Source organism: Echiichthys vipera, assembly GCF_963691815.1.
Source record: "Echiichthys vipera genome assembly, chromosome: X".
NCBI classification, from domain to species: domain Eukaryota; kingdom Metazoa; phylum Chordata; class Actinopteri; order Perciformes; family Trachinidae; genus Echiichthys; species Echiichthys vipera.
The window spans coordinates 46514522-46532895 of NC_139825.1; the positions used below are offsets into that span (position 1 = coordinate 46514522).

At 43.2% G+C, this 18374-nt stretch overlaps 1 protein-coding gene across 1 annotated transcript in view; it reads right to left on the minus strand.

The window, feature by feature from the left end:
* The window catches only part of LOC310965405 (cyclin-D1-binding protein 1 homolog), a 20272-nt gene extending 6443 nt beyond the window's left edge, over positions 1-13829 (minus strand). The window contains exons 1-9 of the mRNA XM_083938976.1: positions 13704-13829; positions 12070-12129; positions 11816-11895; positions 9115-9196; positions 8804-8900; positions 7848-7921; positions 6719-6795; positions 5270-5520; positions 2361-2421 (exon numbers count right to left, since the gene is read on the minus strand). Coding sequence (XP_083795102.1) covers positions 2361-2421; positions 5270-5520; positions 6719-6795; positions 7848-7921; positions 8804-8900; positions 9115-9196; positions 11816-11895; positions 12070-12129; positions 13704-13791 — 870 coding nt within the window. The 5' untranslated portion in view covers positions 13792-13829. The remainder of the gene's footprint in view (positions 1-2360; positions 2422-5269; positions 5521-6718; positions 6796-7847; positions 7922-8803; positions 8901-9114; positions 9197-11815; positions 11896-12069; positions 12130-13703) is intronic.
* Between the last annotated feature and the right edge of the window lie 4545 nt (positions 13830-18374).

Sequence of the window (18374 nt, forward strand, 5' to 3'; positions counted from 1 at the left end):
TTTATTAATTGCATGTATATAGATCCTGTTTGTGCGTGCATGTGAGTGTATTTCGGGCCTGTGTGTGTGTGTGTAACCTGTATAATAATAATAACAGAGTGAAAAAATTGAATTTCCCTTGCGGGATAAATAAAAGTAATTCTTCTTCTTTAATTATACAGCACATTTAAACAACAAGGCCGCTCTAAGCACACTGTTAATAAAAAGTGCACAAGAAACACGCTACAAAGGGACAGTTGAATAAAATAAATAATAGCCATCATGGAGCAATGGGAATATGAAATAAAAACAAGCTAAAATAAAATAGAATCCTCTTGCGTGTTATTAACGCTCTTATAAATGAGGGCTGACCTACATTTCAGACTCCATACCGCTAGATATGTCCCTTCATGACTTCTCAGATCCTCTACTGTGAGCTTGCTAGAGAGCCAAAGGCTAACCCAAAACAATTGGAGGTGCAGCTTTTTTATATTACGCTCCCAAATTATGGACCTCCTTACCCAAAAACATCAGAGGCAGACTCAGTCGAAACTACTAAAACTACTTAATCACATCTTAGGTCGCACTCACACTGTCCTTTTCACAGCTAAGGGCTAGTTCATTTGACCAGTGTGAGTGCAACCGTCCACGCCCCGTTTGGTAAAGACGAGCTTTTGTAAAGCACGTTTGCACATGTACGAGCACGAGCGTGCGCACGTGTATGAGCACAAGGCCTACGGCGGGTCTGAGGTCATTTCCTGTGCGCCTGTTGGGACATAGAAAAAAGAAGGACGGACCATGAGCGGACATTTAGAGCGTGCTCACACTGTCCTTTTGGCCGCGGCCAAAACCGTTTTTTCAGCTAAAGCCTAGTACCTTTAAGCCATGTGAGTGTACCCGCTCCGCGCTCAACTGCGGCCAGCGGACCGTCCACGGCCCGCTTGAAAGAGGTGGGCTTTAGCGGAGCCGTTTGCACATGTACGAGCACGAGCGTGCGCACGTGTACGAGCACGAGCCCTACGGCAGTAGCGTTATGTCCGCCTGTTCGGACATGTAAATAGAAGGACGGACAATGCGCGGACATTTAACAACAACAACAATGGCGGTGAAAGGTTCACGTTGGTGTGATGCGGAGGGGGAGTGTTTACTGCAGATTTGGTCGGATGAAAATATTCAAAAACAGTCGACAAGACGCACAAAAACTCCGAGGTCTACGGAAAGATCTGGAAACAAAGCCACACACACGCGATCAATGCGTGTGACGTGTTACGTATGATGACGTATGGACAGCAAGAAGCATTGGCCGAGGCCCAGGCAGTGTGAGTACAAACGGGGCTGGGGCGCGGGGGGGAGAGGGAGGGGGGACAAGTACCCTAAAGTCCGGGTCGTGGTCCGGGAGGACAGTGTGAGCACGCTCTTAAAACAATGGCGGTGAAAGGTTCACGTTGGTGTGATGCGGAGGTGGAGTGTTTACTGCAGATTTGGTCGATGAAAAGATTCAAAAACAGTCGACAAGACGCACAAAAACTCCGAGGTCTACGGAAAGATCTGGAAACAAAGCCACGCATCGCCATGACGTCATCAATGCGTGTGACGTGTTACGGCGTGATGACGTATAGGCAGCAAGAAGCATTCTCCGAGGCCCAGGTAGTGTGAGTACAAACGGGCCTGGAGGGGGGGACAAGGACCCTAAAGCACGGGGCGCGGGAAAGACGCACAGTGGGAGTGCGCCCTAATTCCATTTTTTAACACTGCCCTGCACCATGTCCTGAACACCTAATCCCACCATTTTCAAGATATTTCATTTCTTTTTAAGTATATTTTATTTTATTTTGGCGTTTTATTTGATGATTTGCTCAATAATTTTGGCTGATTCTACTGCCGGTTGCTCGTCACTTTAGTTCCTTTACTTTTTGACTATTTAATAATTAATTCTTCGCTTTTATTTATTTTTCAATGCTACAAACACTGTTCTTTTTGTGTGCCACCTGTTCATTTATACATGATTCATGCTTAATGATTATCTTCTCATGTTTATGCTTTTAATTTAAGTATGAATTTATAAATAAAGTTTATTATTGTTATTATTATTAGAATAAGACGGGTATAAAATACAAGAACAAAAGGTACAGTGCAGTGAAATAAATAATAAATGATGTAATAAAAGCAGCTGTAAACAGAAAAGTCTGTTCCTGATGTGTGGTGCATGAATATTTCTTCATGTGGGACGATAAAATCAACTGACAAGATTATGCAAGAGCATTTTTCTGATTCATTAAAGCCTCGTCTCAACACCCAATCAATTATTTTGAACCTGCAAACCTCTGACCTTGTTCCATTATTATTAAATATGTGTGTTTGCACGAGTGAATGTGTCTTACATTGTTCTCTACTCCGCTGTAGTCCATGGGCGGGTAGAGGCAAAGAGCCAGATCATCCACACTGAGGAGACAAGAGATTTGTTTTTATGACTGTGTTATAAATTCCCTTAAGAGTGAATGCAAATACAGGTAAATAAGATGTTCATTTGTTGATCATAATCTGACTTAAGTGTTTGAATATTTAGTCAGGCATCTTTAGTTACCCCGTTATTGGGTCAGGCTGTATATGGGACAGCTATGTTGGGAGGGTTGGGTCCTTACAGTGAGCGTGTTTACATGTGTGTACGTTTTATCTTTATATAAAATAAGTGAAACTCCGACGGTGTCCCTCGAGATAGATAGATAGAAGATATTCAATAGACTGTTTAATTTAGTAAATTTACCGTATTTTCCGGTTTATAAGTCGCAGTTTCTTTCATAGTTTGGCCGCAGGGGTGCGACTTCTACTCTGGAGCGACTTATGTGTGAAATTATTAACACATTACCGTAAAATATCAAATAATTGCCCGGGCTGTTATTTATGTCAGTCATGTCAGAGACTAGGCGTATATCAGCAATCGTCACACACACACACACGTCCACCAATCAAAATTGGGCGGGGGCGGGTCATGGCAGAAGTGCGTTGTGAAAAAAAAGATGCTAGCTGCTACTTCCGTACCGTTGAGTTGGCGGAGTTGTTCAGAAGTGACACCGAGGAAGAAGAAGAGTTCAGTGGATTCAGTGATTAGCAGTGACAGAGTGTTTGGTAAACGTAGAGCATGTTCTATATGTTATAGTTCTGTGTGATTAGAAGTGACAGAGTGTTTGGTAAACGTAGAGCATGTTCTATATGTTATAGTTCTGAGTGATCAGTGACAGAGTGTTTGGTAAACGTAGAGCATGTTCTATATGTTATAGTTCTGTGTGATTAACAGTGACGGAGTGTTTGGTAAACGTAGAGCGTGTTCTATATGTTATAGTTCTGAGTGATCAGTGACAGAGTGTTTGGTAAACGTAGAGCATGTTCTATATGTTATAGTTCTGTCTGATTAGTGACACAGTGTTTGGTAAACGTAGAACATGTTCTATATGTTATAGTTCTGTGTGATTAGTGACAGAGTGTTTGGTAAACGTAGAGCATGTTCTATATGTTATAGTTCTGTGTGATTAGTGACAGAGTGTTTGGTAAACGTAGAGCGTGTTCTATATGTTATAGTTCTGAGTGATTAGTGATAGAGTGTTTGGTAAACGTAGAGCATGTTCTATATGTTATAGTTCTGAGTGATCAGTGACAGAGTGTTTGGTAAACGTAGAGCGTGTTCTATATGTTATAGTTCTGAGTGATCAGTGACAGAGTGTTTGGTAAACGTAGAGCATGTTCTATATGTTATAGTTCTGTGTGATTAGTGACAGAGTGTTTGGTAGACGTAGAGCAGGTTCTATATGTTATAGTTCTGTGAATGACTCTTACCGTAACATGTTACGTTAACACACCAGGCTCGTTCTCAGGTCGTTGTTCATGCGTCATATAACGTAAACACTTATTCAGCCTGTTGTTCTCTGTTCTAGTTTTAGTTTAAATTGCCTTTAAGATGAAATGTCGTTTCTTGGTGTTGGATTTATCCTCGAATGCGACTTATAAATGTGTTTTTCCTTCTTTATTCTGCATTTTCAGCTGGTGAGACTTTTACTCCGGAGCGACTTTTAATCCCAAAAATACGGTATTAAAGAAATGAAGTAAAGCATCTTTTTAAGCAAAGCTAGCCGAAAAGGTAGATCAAGTGTTCTATGTGTTTCAATTCTCACTTATTTAGTTTGTACTTATTTCATTTCAATCTGCTGCTAAACTGCACGCTGCGTATTGTTGTATATTGTATATACCTACGCTTAACCACGACGTCTGTTGCACTCTGTCACACTTGGTTCATTGCTTGATTTATCTGATGTTAGCTTTATTTTGATTTGATTTATGTTTTTATGCTTATTGTTACTCTGATTCTTTTCACACCTTTGTATCGAAACTGTTGCACAATAATTTCCCTCGGGATGAATAAAGCTTCTTGAATCTTGAATCTTGAATCTTGAATTGAGCATCATCACAATCGCAAACAGCAGGAACAACCAGTATGAATTCATACAAACATGCACCACCATCTCAACTGTTGCTGTGCAGACAAATTAAAATATAGTTTTCCACGCCTAAAAGTCTCTGGTATATGCGAGTAGGGAAGAAGATGAATGCATGATGACTTTTTATCACTTATTTACTTTTTTTATTTCAACATGCTGCTAAACTGCACGCTGCGTATTGTTGTGTATAAACCTACGTTTAACCACAATGTCTGTTGCACTCTGATTTATTTGATTTGATTTATGTTTTATGCTTATTGTTACTCTGATCCTTTCCCATCTTTGTGTTGAAACTGTTGCACAATCATTTCCCTCGGGATAAATGAAGCTTCTTGGATCTTGAGTCTTTGTTGTCATGCACTCTGTTTCTAACCACTCAACCAAAACTACCTGTTGGACGCGGGCGTCCGGTATTGTGGCTTTTCTCACAAAGAGCTCATTCAAACAACTTCACACTGCATTTCTTTTGATCCTGCAGTGGGAAAGTTGTGTCCCTTGGCAATTTCTAGAGAAAACGAGTCATTTGCTAACGGCTATATGAGACCTGACGTTTCCTGGAACAAAAGCATTTACTCTGAAAGTTACATCACTGATGTACGACATGTGTGAGTTTGCTCTTCTTACTGGTGCGACAGAGAGCAATGAAGTTGGTAAACCAATTTACACTTCAACTAAACATCAGAGACATGTGTCACTACAATCAGATAATAATATGACTGTGTGTGTATGTGTGTGTGTGTGTGTGTGTGTGTGTGTGTGTGTGTGTGTGTGTGTGTGTGTGTGTGTGTGTGTGTGTGTACCCAGGACTGATTGCCTTTGTGATGTCAGCCATGTCGTCGAGCTGAGCCAGGTTCTGAGACGTGGTGACATCCCCGTTGGCTTTGACGGCTGACATCAGCTTCCTTAAACACGCCGCTGACACTTTCATCATCCCCTGGCATGGACCGATCAAACAGCGGTCCTTCTCCGACCAATACGTGTCCCGGTTGCCTCGAGGCTCCTGGTCATCGTCAAGGACGTCGCTGAACGGGTCCTGGGACTCAGATAATGCCTGGGTGGGGGTGCAACATTCAGTAAACATCCACAAAAATAAAGTGAGAGCTGTGATATTGTGAAAATTAACAGTAGATGATAACTCATATTCAATTCCAATATTGATTAAAGCATGAGGCGATATGGTGATGAGGTGATATCCCAGTTTTCTTCAATAAGGACTGATTGGATTTTGTGTGAAAGCCAAAGTCGGTATGCGACAGGATTTATTGACAATAACAGAAATATATACCGTAATTTCCGGACTATAAAGCGCAGCTGACTATAAGCCTCACCAGCTAAATTTAGGGGAAAATACAGATTGCTCCATATAAAAGCCGCACCCGACTATAAGCCGCAGGCGTTTTGATGTGTAATTACAGTAGTATATAGGGGTTCCTGCTACCACGGAGGGGATTGTCGGGACAGAGATGACTGTTTGGGAACGCAAAGCGTCCCATTTATTAACAATAAATCTTTCAATCATTCAATCAAACTTTCACATCTTTGACATGGCGAACAGCATTCGTGCAGAGTACAAATAATACAACCGTGCAAAGTAATACAAAGTGCTCGCCTGTAACACGGCAGTAAAAGTGCAGTCCCGCGGCCGTTTACGTTATCAAAATAACCAGCCTATACCGGTATATGAAAAGTCAGTTCTTCATGCTGCCTTCTCCAACGTCTCACCATTGATTCATTGATGTCAAGGGTACGTGCAGCAGCTCTAATCATTCTTTGACAGCCAGATCGATTGCCTTTAACTTAAAAGCAGCATCATATGCACTTCTCCGTTTGTTTTCCATATTGAGGGTGTTTGCATGAACACTTCCTTCGCGCAAACTGTCGCTGACGCTCTCCTACTCTTTGTTTTGCTCTCGTTACCTGGCGCCAGATGTCTGCCTCGGTCTCGCGCATCCTCGGTAGTGCGCGCCCCTGGTTACCGTAAGCCGTAGAAAAGCCGCACCGTTGTATAAGCCTCAGGGACCAGAACGAGGGAAAAAAGTAGCGGCTTATAATCCGGAAATTACGGTACTGTATGTATGTTTAAAATGCTTTTCTGTTTCTGTACCAATTATTCTAAACATACTGAGACAGCAGTTACACATGGAAGAATAAAACAGGAGCATATGAACAAACAGGCTTCTCACAAAAATACAATAACTTACTAATAATTCATTATTCAGCCACTGTTTGAGAATTCACAGTGTGTGTACCTGTTCAATTTCCTCTATGGCGTCTTTCACAACTCCGATCTGATTGGACAGAACCATCAGCAAGGCTGCCTTATTATCTGTGAAACACACGTTTTCCCATCAATAACTGTAATTACAATCTTGCAAAACTACTCACAATAAGACAAAGCTCACTGATCGTGCTGTTAATTTTGTATGCACGTCTGCAGCGTAATGTACTAATGCCGAAATGTACAGACGGGCACAATACACACACACACGCACACGTACGTAAAGTTTCCCCATTGACACAAAGACTGGTTATTAAATATGGAAAGAGAGTTAATAAAATAAAGTCTAAGGGCGCACTCACACTGTCCTTCCGCACCGCGCCCCGTGCTTTAGGGTACTTGTCCCCTCCCTCCCTCTCCCCCCGCGCCCCAGGCCCGTTTGTACTCACACTACCTGGGCCTCGCGCAAATGTTTCTTGCTGTCCATACGTCACCACGCCGTAACACGTCACACGCATTGATTGACGTCATCGCGATGCGTCGCTTTGTTTACAAATCTTTCCATAGACCTCAGAGTTTTTGTGCGTCTTGTCGACTGTTTTTGAATATTTTCATCGACCAAATCTGCAGTAAACCTCCACCTCCGCATCACACCAACGTGAACCTTTCACCACCATTGTTGTTGTTGTTAAATGTCCGCGCATGGTCCGTCCTTCTAGTTTCTATGTCCTAACAGGCGCACAGAAATTACGTCAGAACTGTCGTAGGCGTCGTACACGTGCGCACGCTCGTGCTCCTACATGTGCAAACGCGCTCTACAAAAGCCCACCTCTCTCAGACGGGCCTCGGACTGCCAGCTGGCCGCAGTTATGCGCGGAGCGGTTGAACTCACACCGGTCAAACGCACTAGGCTTGACCCGAAAAACCTGTTTTGGAAGGACAGTGTGAGTGCGCCCTAAAGCACTATATTATACAGATAAATAGAAAAGTGTAGTGGGAGTTTCAGTACAATAGCACCACCTGCAGGCTGCCAGTAATACCACAGCAGCTGCAGCACCAATCTGCAACTGTTATTTTAAAATAAAATATAATTTAAGAACAGATCCAGGTTATATCTTTACGTTTTCTTTCTTTTTAAAAACCCTGACGAGTCCACTGACCTTGTGGCAACTGTGCAAAGTGGTCGCAGGCAAACCACACATTTCCTGTTGACGTTAACTGCTCCTGAGAGAGACTAGAGGGGAGGAAGTGAAGAAGACGGGGAGGAAGAGAAGAAGACAGACAGGACACAGTGTTGGTGTTGTTGTAAAAATAGAAAATGCAATACTCATTTGACAGCCCAAATGTCATATTAATAAAGTCAACACAAGTAAAACCCGACTCCGCTTCCTCTCGTTGTACAAAAGTGATGCCAGAAATATCCTGCAACCACGGTTTGGCTTAACCTTTGAGAAGCTGTACAGCCATCCATTGTTATTTACAGTCTATGAATTGAAAACGTAACTCGAATCATTGAGCAGCCCAACATTAGAGGGTATTTTTTTTGAGTGTCATCAGTGTCAATGTTAAATGGACTCTGTGCCACAGCCGCCATCAAGTTAGTAACATTAAATCTACTTGCTGTAAAACATTCATTCATTCATCTTCAACCGCTTGTCCCTGTCGGGGTCGCGGGGGGGCTGGAACCGGTCCCAGCTGACATCGGGCGTGAGGCGGGGTACACCCTGGACAGGACGCCAGTGTATCGCAGGACACATAGAGACAAACAGAGACAGACAACCATTCACACCTACGGGTGATTTAGAGTCATCAATGAACCGAACACCTGCACGTCTTTGGACTGTGGGAGGAAACCGGAGAACCCAGAGAAAACCCACACAGACACGGGGAGAACATGCAAACTCCACACAGAAGGGCCCCAGCCAGGATTCGAACCAGTTTTGAGGCGACAGTGCTGACCACCATACCACCGTGTCGAATCGTCTTACCTTTTATGGGCATGTATGTGTGCCCGAACATTAATCGTCATACAAAAGTCTATCATTTAGTTGTTACATACTAATACAATACTTACTATGCTATCTTAGATGGACTCTGTATTCGTGTGTGCCTGTACCTCTGCAGCGGTGAGTTCAGTATGACCTCCAGCAGCTGTGCCACTCCCGCCACAACCTCAACTGTGGCATCTCTGACCTGTCGACGCAAAATGACACCTGAGGACAGAAGACAAGACACTGTCAAGACACAAAATGATCAATTTCTACTAAATCTGAAAGAGCAGACACAACAAGCTTTGGGCAGCATGCTCTTGAATACACAATATCAAATTGAGTCTGTGAGAGGTTTAACATCCTGTGATTGTCCATATTGTTCTTCTGAACTGACTATTTGACTAAAGCTAAGTCCTGGAGTGTCTCGTGGCGTTACCTTGGCTCTTAGGTAGCCAGTAATACACTGTGGACAGAGTCAGGACACTCTTCAGGGTGGCATCTGCTATCTTCTCTCCGTCCTGCAGAAGGAAAGAGAAATTAGGTTTGTGTGACAATTCAAGAGTTTAGCGATATTTGCACAATAATTTCCCTGAAAAGTTTATGAATTATTAGGGGCGCGGATTCTTGGGTGACAGCTAGCTGCTGGCCCTCACTTCGCCTCGGAGGTAAACGTCAACCAGATGGATGTGTCCCCCCGGGACATGTACATTCCTAACAACTGTAGGAACACAGGCAAAGCCTTAGGTTCTTTGTGTTCAGTTTAACTTTTAGAAAGAAAATGAAATGTGCACTGTTTTGCAGTTTATACCTCAGAAATAATGATTCTTAAATCTGAAAAAGAAAAGCGTAGAGAGAATAGCTGATATATTTTGTAGATTTTATCACTTTTTGTTAAAAACATCATATTGTGAACTCAGTGTCGTGAATTGAATCCAATCGTGAGTTGAGCCGGTGTTTCCTTACATCCCTACTGATCAGTCTCGTTAAACTGTGTTTAATAACAGGCTTCTGGTCCAGCTGCAGTATTGTTATCGTTGTTACTGTTACTGTTGTCAGGCACCTGGTTAAAGATTATCCAAACAAACACGATAATAAAGCAAAAGAAAAGCTCTGTCATGTCCGTCATGGTGCCAAAAAGATATTTATGTCAAATAAAAAGGTATTTCTGCAGATCAAAGGGACTGGGTGACTTTAATGTGTCCCACATAAATATATACAAGTAAAGCCTAATAGATGTCTTAGGGCGCACTCACACCGTCCGTCCGTCCCGTGCCCCGTGCTTTAGGGAACTTCTCCCCCCTCCCTCTCCCCCAGCACCCCAGGCCCGTTTGTACTCACACTGCCTGGGCCTCGCGCAAATGCTTCTTGCCTGTCCATACGTCATCACGCCGTAACAAGTCACACGCATTGATGCGTCATCGCGATGCGTCACTTTGTTTACAAATCTTTCCATAGACCTCAGAGTTTTTGTGCGTCTTGTCGACTGTTTTTGAATATTTTCATCGACCAAATCTGCAGTAAACACTCCACCTCCGCATCACACCAACGTGAACCTTTCACCGCCATTGTTGTTGTTGTTAAATGTCCGCGCATGGTCCTTCTTTTTTTGTCCGAACAGGCGCACATAAATGACGTGAGAGCAGCCGTAGGCGTCACGCTCGTACACGTGCGCACGCTCGTGCTTGTACATGTGCAAACGTGCTTTACAAAAGCCCACCTCTCTCAAACGGGCTGTGGATGGCCAGCTGGCCGCAGCTAGATGCGGAGCGGTTGCACTCACTGATCAAACGCACAAGGCTTTACCCGCAAAACCTGTTTGGGCCCGGTACGGAAGGACAGTGTGAGTGCGCCCTTAATCACATAAATCAGCCTGATCACGCTATAAACTTCTAATACGTGTGATTATTCAGTTCCAAAAAACATTGGAGTTCAAAAAAAGACATATCTTTGATGTACCACAGACATATAGTTATGCATATTTGCACATTATGATTCAGAAAAAAACAGTACACATATCTGTTGTCAGTGTCTGCACAGGGGAGAGGTCAGAGCCCCTACCCCTCAAAAGGTCTCCATACAGCCCTGCACCACACATTGATACCCAATCCGAAGGAAACACTGACAGACGGTATATTTAGAACTGTAGTTTCACTTTCATGACACTGTGTCAGACTGTGTCTGATTGAACGTATATAATGAAAAACAACAAATGGGCAAATATTCAAATGAAATGATGCTGGTGATTCAACAGAAGCAGACTGTTGTATTTCTGACGCCCAGATAGATGTAAAGTCCGGTCAAGATGTGCTCTGACGGGGCCGGATCCTGGAAAGTAAAACTTAGGGCGCACTCACACTGTACATCCGTACCGTGCCCAAACAGGTTTTAGGGGTCTAGTTCGTTTGACCAGTGTGAGTGCAACTGTACCGCTCCTAGCTGCAGCACGCTTGCCGCCCACGGCCCGCCTGAGAGAGGTGGGCTTTTGTAAAGCACGTTTGCACATGCGTGCGAGCACGAGCGTGCACACGTGTACGAGCACGAGGCCTACGGCAGTTCTGACGTCATTTTATGTGCGCCTGTTGGGACGTAGAAAAAAGGAGGGACCATGCACGGACATTTAAAACAATGGCGGTGAAAGGTTCGCGCTGGTGTGATGCGGAGGTGGAGTGTTTACTGCAGATTTGGTCGATGAAAAGATTCAAAAACAGTCGACAAGACGCACAAAAACTCAGAGGTCTATGGAAAGATTTGGAAACAAAGCCAGGCTATTTATCATGGTTTATTGGGAGAAACCAAACATCTATAGGTAAAATCAGAAATTCAGCACCCCCAGAGACCAGAATGGAACAATCCATTGTTTCGTAACCACATTTTGCGATGATTTGACTGTGAGATTGCTCGGAGCGAATCGTCTAATAGTCAACTATTGGGGGTCACTCCTATTGTATATAATAAGAGTATTATTCAAGTTTAGCTAATTTTCTGGTGAAAGACCTGTGTTGTGATTAATATACCTTTGATCAAACCTTCCCAGAGATTTAAACATGTTGCTTTTATCAAGGTGTCCTGTTGAGGATCATAAGCGGTCCAATATTATCTCAGCAAAGCAAAAATGATGGTCTTAAAAATAGACTGACCTGTTGTGAAGGCAGTGGGGATTTAGAGAAGGCGAGGCAGAGTTCAGTGGCCTTCTGGGACACTGCCTTCACTGCCTGGTCTGGAGGACAGAATAGACATTTACGTTGTTTGATATAAAAAATATGAAAATGCATTTTTAAAATATGACATAATGTCTGGGAACATAACCAAACATCTGAGGTAACAAGATGGTAAGTGTTGCTATTCATGAGGGATTACTGACGGACGACGGTCGTGATAAACTATACTCAACTCAGAGTGTCCCAGAAGGTGGAGAGGTTGAACGCTTCATCTGACTCTTTTGGCTCTCCGTCTGCCGGGAAAATTAACATTCGGTTAAGCATAACTTTACTAGTCCTGGAAAAATACTATACACAAATGCCAAAGTGAAAAACAACAAAACGTGTTTATTTAATGACTGTTTTTAAATTAAAATGTCTAAAATGTATGAAAAAAGGGATGGGTGAAAGTGTACTTCAGCATGGTGAAAGATCGTGTTACGCATTTACTTAATTGGAATAAACAAAGACAGACACTCCCATCTGTTTTTTTAATCCATAACAGTCACTACTCCAATATTTGGAGCCGATACTACTTTTGCTCCCTCAATTTCCATCTTAAAATTATAAAACGATGATAAGAAGAAGAAGAAGAATTACTTTATTAATGCCGCAAGGGGGAATTCAATTTTTTCACTCTGTTATTACATGTTACACACACACAGGCCTGAAATACACACACACACACACACACACAAACAGAGCCTATATACATGTAATTAATGGAGAGATGTCAGAGCGAGGGGGCTGCCAATGGCTCAGCGCCCCGAGCAGTTGGGGGTTCGGTGCCTTGCTCAACAGCACCTTAGCAGTGCCCACGAGATGAACTGGCACCTCTCCAGTCACCAGTCCACGCTCCATTCATGGTCCACACAGGGACTCGAATCGGCGACCCTCCGGTTCCCATCCGAGTCACCTATGGACTGAGCTACTGCCGCCGATAACAAATGTTAAGAGTCTCAATTTAGAAAAAGGAACATTTAATAAACTTTAAAAAGGCAACACGGAGCTGCCTGGGGACGCCTGTCTGTGAATAATGCTGGGAAAAAACTATTGGCGCACGCAGCAGCCCGCATTGGCCGATGCCGATACTCGTAAAAAACGCAAATATCAGCCGATAATATCAGACAGACGATGTATCGGTCTACCACTAGTATTATGTACATTTTATTGTCTGATGACTACGACTGCTTTATGAGTATGACTGAGTGGTTTATTGTTTGATTTTATAAGGTGACCTCAAATGCACAGAAAGACGCCCATGAATTATTATTATTATTATTATTATAATATAATAATATAAATCTGCCTTTACTTTGACAGCAGATTGTATTGAATTTACACTCAAACTTGAAATGCAACATCAGCTGCCATTCAAAAAAACAAGTGATAGTTTGAAGAGGTGTTGATTCAACTTTATGGTCATTTTGGAGGCTGCAGTTTGTGCTGTTGAGCTTTTAATTTAAGAGATTTAATTTGACCCATATCCAGTTTAAATCAATGAGGGATGATTGTCTATAAAAACACCTCGCAGCAGAAAAGGAAAACAGCACCACACAACTGACTTACACCCTCCAAAATGTTCATATTTTTAAATACTCAATCTCTGAAACCATTTTTATCAAAGCTGAGCATGAAACCCTTTTTAAAAGAAGACTGTTGACTGCGTGTCAGTGACCTTTTAACCTAATAAACTCACATATTGCGCTAAAACCAGCACGTTGGCACGTTTAGCTTAACATATGCTAGCATGCGTAGTAGCTCGGCTAAATGCTAACCGTTAACTAACGTTATTTGTGCTGCGTCGTATCTAACGTGTCATATTTACCCCTGACTCGGTCTCTGGCGCATTGGATTGAGTTCAGAAGATTTTGTAAAGGTATAGACACATTTCCAACACTATTTTCAGCACTCATGTCACCAAAAGTGTTTTTCAACAGCTTGATCGAGTTGTTGTGGAACTACAGAATGACCGGATGTTGACGCGGGGGACATGTTTAAAGGAAGCGCCGACACTGCGGTAGAAGGATGTTTTTAGTAACAGTTCAGCAGAGACATAATGGCAGTACAGTACATAACAGCGCAACTTAGGCAACAGTTAGATTTAGTTTATAAATGTTAAAAGATATTTTTGTCGATTTGCTGAGTCAGAAGAGTTTCATTTCCGGTAAGTGCTCAGCGACTTCCTGGTTGATCCAATACGGAAGTGCCAACAGCTGCAGGCATAGACATAAAGAGTAGACGCCTCATCGAACGTTGGGCCTATTGGCGCTGACGAGCGGTGGGGCCGCCATCTTGGCCCGGTCGCCCGCTCCACTCAGTGTAAGGACAGGACACGGTTCAGCGTATTTTAATATTCACAGTGGGATTAGCAGTAATAGAATATTCTGATATATGATATATGTGATGTATGATAGGTGTTTTGCAAACACTATAAATATAAACACAACAATATAAATCATTTATAGAGTATTAATAGGCTATATTTCATACATGAATACATAAATCTCTCTCTCACTCACTCTCTCTCTCTCTCTCTCTCTCACACACACACACACACACACAAACACACAAACACACGCATGCACACACACACACACACACCCACAGAGAAAATTAAAATACATATAAATCAAGAGTATCAATACAATTAGGTCAGAGAGAGAGAGAGAGATGACATTTTGGACACATCTAAATACAAGTCAAACAGACACACTTCCATTTAAGGCACTAAAAAACAAAAACAAGGGCCGAACCCTATATGTTTATAAATATTCAGAAATGATCCATGCTCTGCCAGTCGCATAGTCGTGGTAGTGGAGAGGAGAGGGAGGGTCCACATTTGAGCGAGTGTGTGTGGTATACAAATATATATAACATTTTGTTAAATCGATCATTTTCACACTGTTTTGTTCTTGCACAGTTACCAAGTGTAGAGTGTAGCTCTCATTCTAAAAGACAGTGATGTTGGAGGAGTACTTTGTATAGTATCTAAAATGACTGTGTCCTTTGTTTTCAGGCAAGGTCTAATTATGTGAATGTCTTCTTTATTACATATTTTAATGATGTAGTAATTGTATTTAATGTGCAAACAAAAACACGGGGCATAGTTCAGTAATATTCATTTTAAATTATACAAACGATTTAAGATTTTTCCTTAGTTAAATAAATGTATGATTTTTTCTTTTCAGACTGTTTCAACTTCTGTGGTACAACTGAACTAAAAAAGCCTGGACTCATCAGTTCTGGTTTACAAACATGTGACGTTCGTGCTGCTTTAAGTGGAGATGTGGAAAACCAAGTCAAAATGTATGGGACATTTTGTTCAGCGGTGAGAATATCGGGCACAGAGTGGAAACACATGTTAAATCTCTGATTCATTCTTTATAATAAACCCCACATCATGTTGCTCCTGTTTGATGAAACAGTTTAACAGCAAAGGATGTTGATCAGATTCTGTCACTTCTCCTTTGATAGTCTAAACTTTAAAAAAAAAAGTGACATGACATGAAAAATTATCTCATAATTCATCTAAATGTCATGTTTAATATTTAAAAAAACAAAACTGAAAATATCTGAGGTGACCTGAGATGAACTGTCTCTGAAGTGTCTTCCTCTCATGAAACCCCAGCACATCCTCTGCTGACCTACTGCTTGAAATGTGCAATCCATTTACACTAGACCACATGTACGACAACCCCTCTCCTCCCTGCTTCTCCTTTCATATCTACACAGGCTTGCACACACACATCTGGCCGGGGGGTAAATTAACTAACATTCCCACGGAGGCTAATCTCCACGTCTCTACTGTGACAAGATAATAATAATAAAATAAGGGACAGCAGCTCCTCTGGCAGCTAAATATGTATCTACCTGCCACAGCCTGAGGGACTCACTATAACATTCAAAAATGCATGGATTTATGTATAATTGTTTAAAATTGTACTGTACCGTACTGATTATGAATTGTAATATTGTAATATTAGATTAGAGCAGGAATACGCTGCACAGTGCTCTGGCATCTTGTTCCTTCTGCTGCTCAACTCATAGGCTCAACGAGTCATTCATAGAACTGATCTGGGAGAAGGACCGATCCAAGATGGCGGCCGCATTTCTCGCGGCCCAACGTTCGATGCGGCATCTACTCTTTATATGTCTATGGCTGCAGGTCTCCGAGTGTCCAGTAGGAGTAGTTTGCACAATAGAGCAGTTTCTCATTGACCCCCATGTTAAACCTAATTAGGACTTGTTTACAAAAAACATTCTGGTCTGTATGTTTAAGTCATATCTCCATGACAACACTTGGTGAATATTTTTGTAACAGGATAGTTTTTATTTTATCGGAGGTTAAAGTTTATGAATAATTAGGGGCGTGGCCTCTTGAGTGACAGTTAGCTTCTGGCCCTCACTTCTCCTGGACTGCGGTCATTCGTGCGGTATGAGTGGCAACATGGTTTGCTCCTCGATCAACTGTACCAACAGATGGTTTAGGAACAAACCGTGTTAACGTTAGCTTTGTTATGCTAATTAAATAGACATACTTGCACCATGACTTGCAGTACAGCCTGCTATCTATGACACAGACACTAGATGCACAACTGATGGTGGATTTGAGCCGTGAAGTTATTTTACAGTCTATGGGCACTGGTACTGTGTTGAATATCAGTTTAAATCATAGATCATGAATGCTGGCTGCCTGAACTACACTCCCGGACCCAGAGTTATCGCTCTAATGCCAGCCGGCATAGCGGCCAGACCAGCGGATATTCCACCACGCAAAGAAACAGCGTCGGGGCCATAAAGGAGAGACGAGATGGGACGGGCTTATGGAGAGGAGAACATTTAAGCCGTGTTGTGATGGGTAATGTACGGTCCCTGTAGAAGAAAATGGAACTGACAGCTATAAAGCAGAGCCAGCTGTACAGTGAGTACAGTCTGATGTGTTTCATGGAGACATGGCTGCACAGGGACATCAAGGACCAGAACGTCTCAGTGGATGGCTTCCACACCATTCGGGCTGACTGGGATTGCACCGAGAGTGGTAAGAGGAAAGGAGGGGGGCTTGCCGTTCTAGTAAAAAGCAGATGGTGTAATCCTGGACATATCACCATTAATGAACAGCTCTGTAGGCCGGATGTTGAACTGCTGGCCATTGGACTCCCACATGAAATCCCACATGTTCTAACTGTTGTTCTGTACATCCCTCCCTCTGCAAACCCGACATCTGCCTGCAGCATCATACACACCACCATCCCAAGACTCCAGACTTAACACCCCACATCATTAGCTGTCCTACCAGAGAGGAGAGGACTCTGGACCTGATGTATGCTAACATTAAGGATGCATACATCTCCTCTTCTCTCCCCCCTCTGGGCAGGTCAGATCATAACCTGGTTCACCTCAAACCCTGCTATGTTCCTCTGATGAAGAGGAAGCCTACGACCACAAGGACTGTGATGAGGCTTCTGAGACACTGCAGGGCTGCTTTGAAGTGACTGACTGGCCTGCACTTTGTGAGCCGCATGGGGAGGACCTGGATTGTAGATTACCTGATGGGTAGACCACAGTATGTCCGCCTACAGAACTGTGTGTCTGACAGGGTGGTCAGCAACACTGGGGCTCCACAGGGGACTGTCCTCTCTCCCTTTCTCTCACCCTCTTCACCTCAGGCTACAACTGTTGCACTAAGAGCGTGATCACACTATCCTTTTGGCCGCGGCCAAAACCGTTTTTTCAGCTAAAGTCTAGTACCTTTAAGTAGTGTGAGCGCACCCGCTCCGCGCTCAACTGGGGCCAGCTGGCCCTCCACGGCCCGCTTGAAATAGGTGGGCTTTAGCGGAGCCGTTTGCACATGTACGAGCACGAGCGTGCGCACGTGTACGCGCACGAGCACGAGCCCTACGGCAGTAGCGTTATGTCCGCCTGTTCGGACATGTAAATAGAAGGACGGACCATGCTCGGACATTTAACAACAACAACAATGGTGGTGAAAGGTTCACGTTGGTGTGATGCGGAGGTGGAGTGTTTACTGCAGATTTGGTCGGATGAAAATATTCAAAAACAGTCGACAAGACGCACAAAAACTCCACACACACGCGATCAATGCGTGTGACGTGTTACGGCGTGATGGCGTATGGACAGCAAGAAGTATTGGCCGAGGCCCTGGTAGTGTGAGTACAAACGGGGCTGGGGCGCGGGGGGAGAGGGAGGGGGGACAAGTACCCTAAAGTCCGGGTCTCGGTCCGGGAGGATAGTGTGAGCGCGCCCTAAGTCCTGCCACCTTCAGAAGTTTTCTGATGACTCAGCAATAGTTGGCTGTATTGGAAAGGGTGATGAAAGTGAATACAGGACTGTTGTGGTCAACTTTGTCACTTGGAGTGAGCTGAATCATCTGCAGCTCAACGTGACTAAAACAAAGGAGCTCGTAGTGGATCTGAGGAGGGTAAAAACACCTGTGACCCCTGTCTCCATCCAGGGGGTCCCTGTGGACACTGTAGAG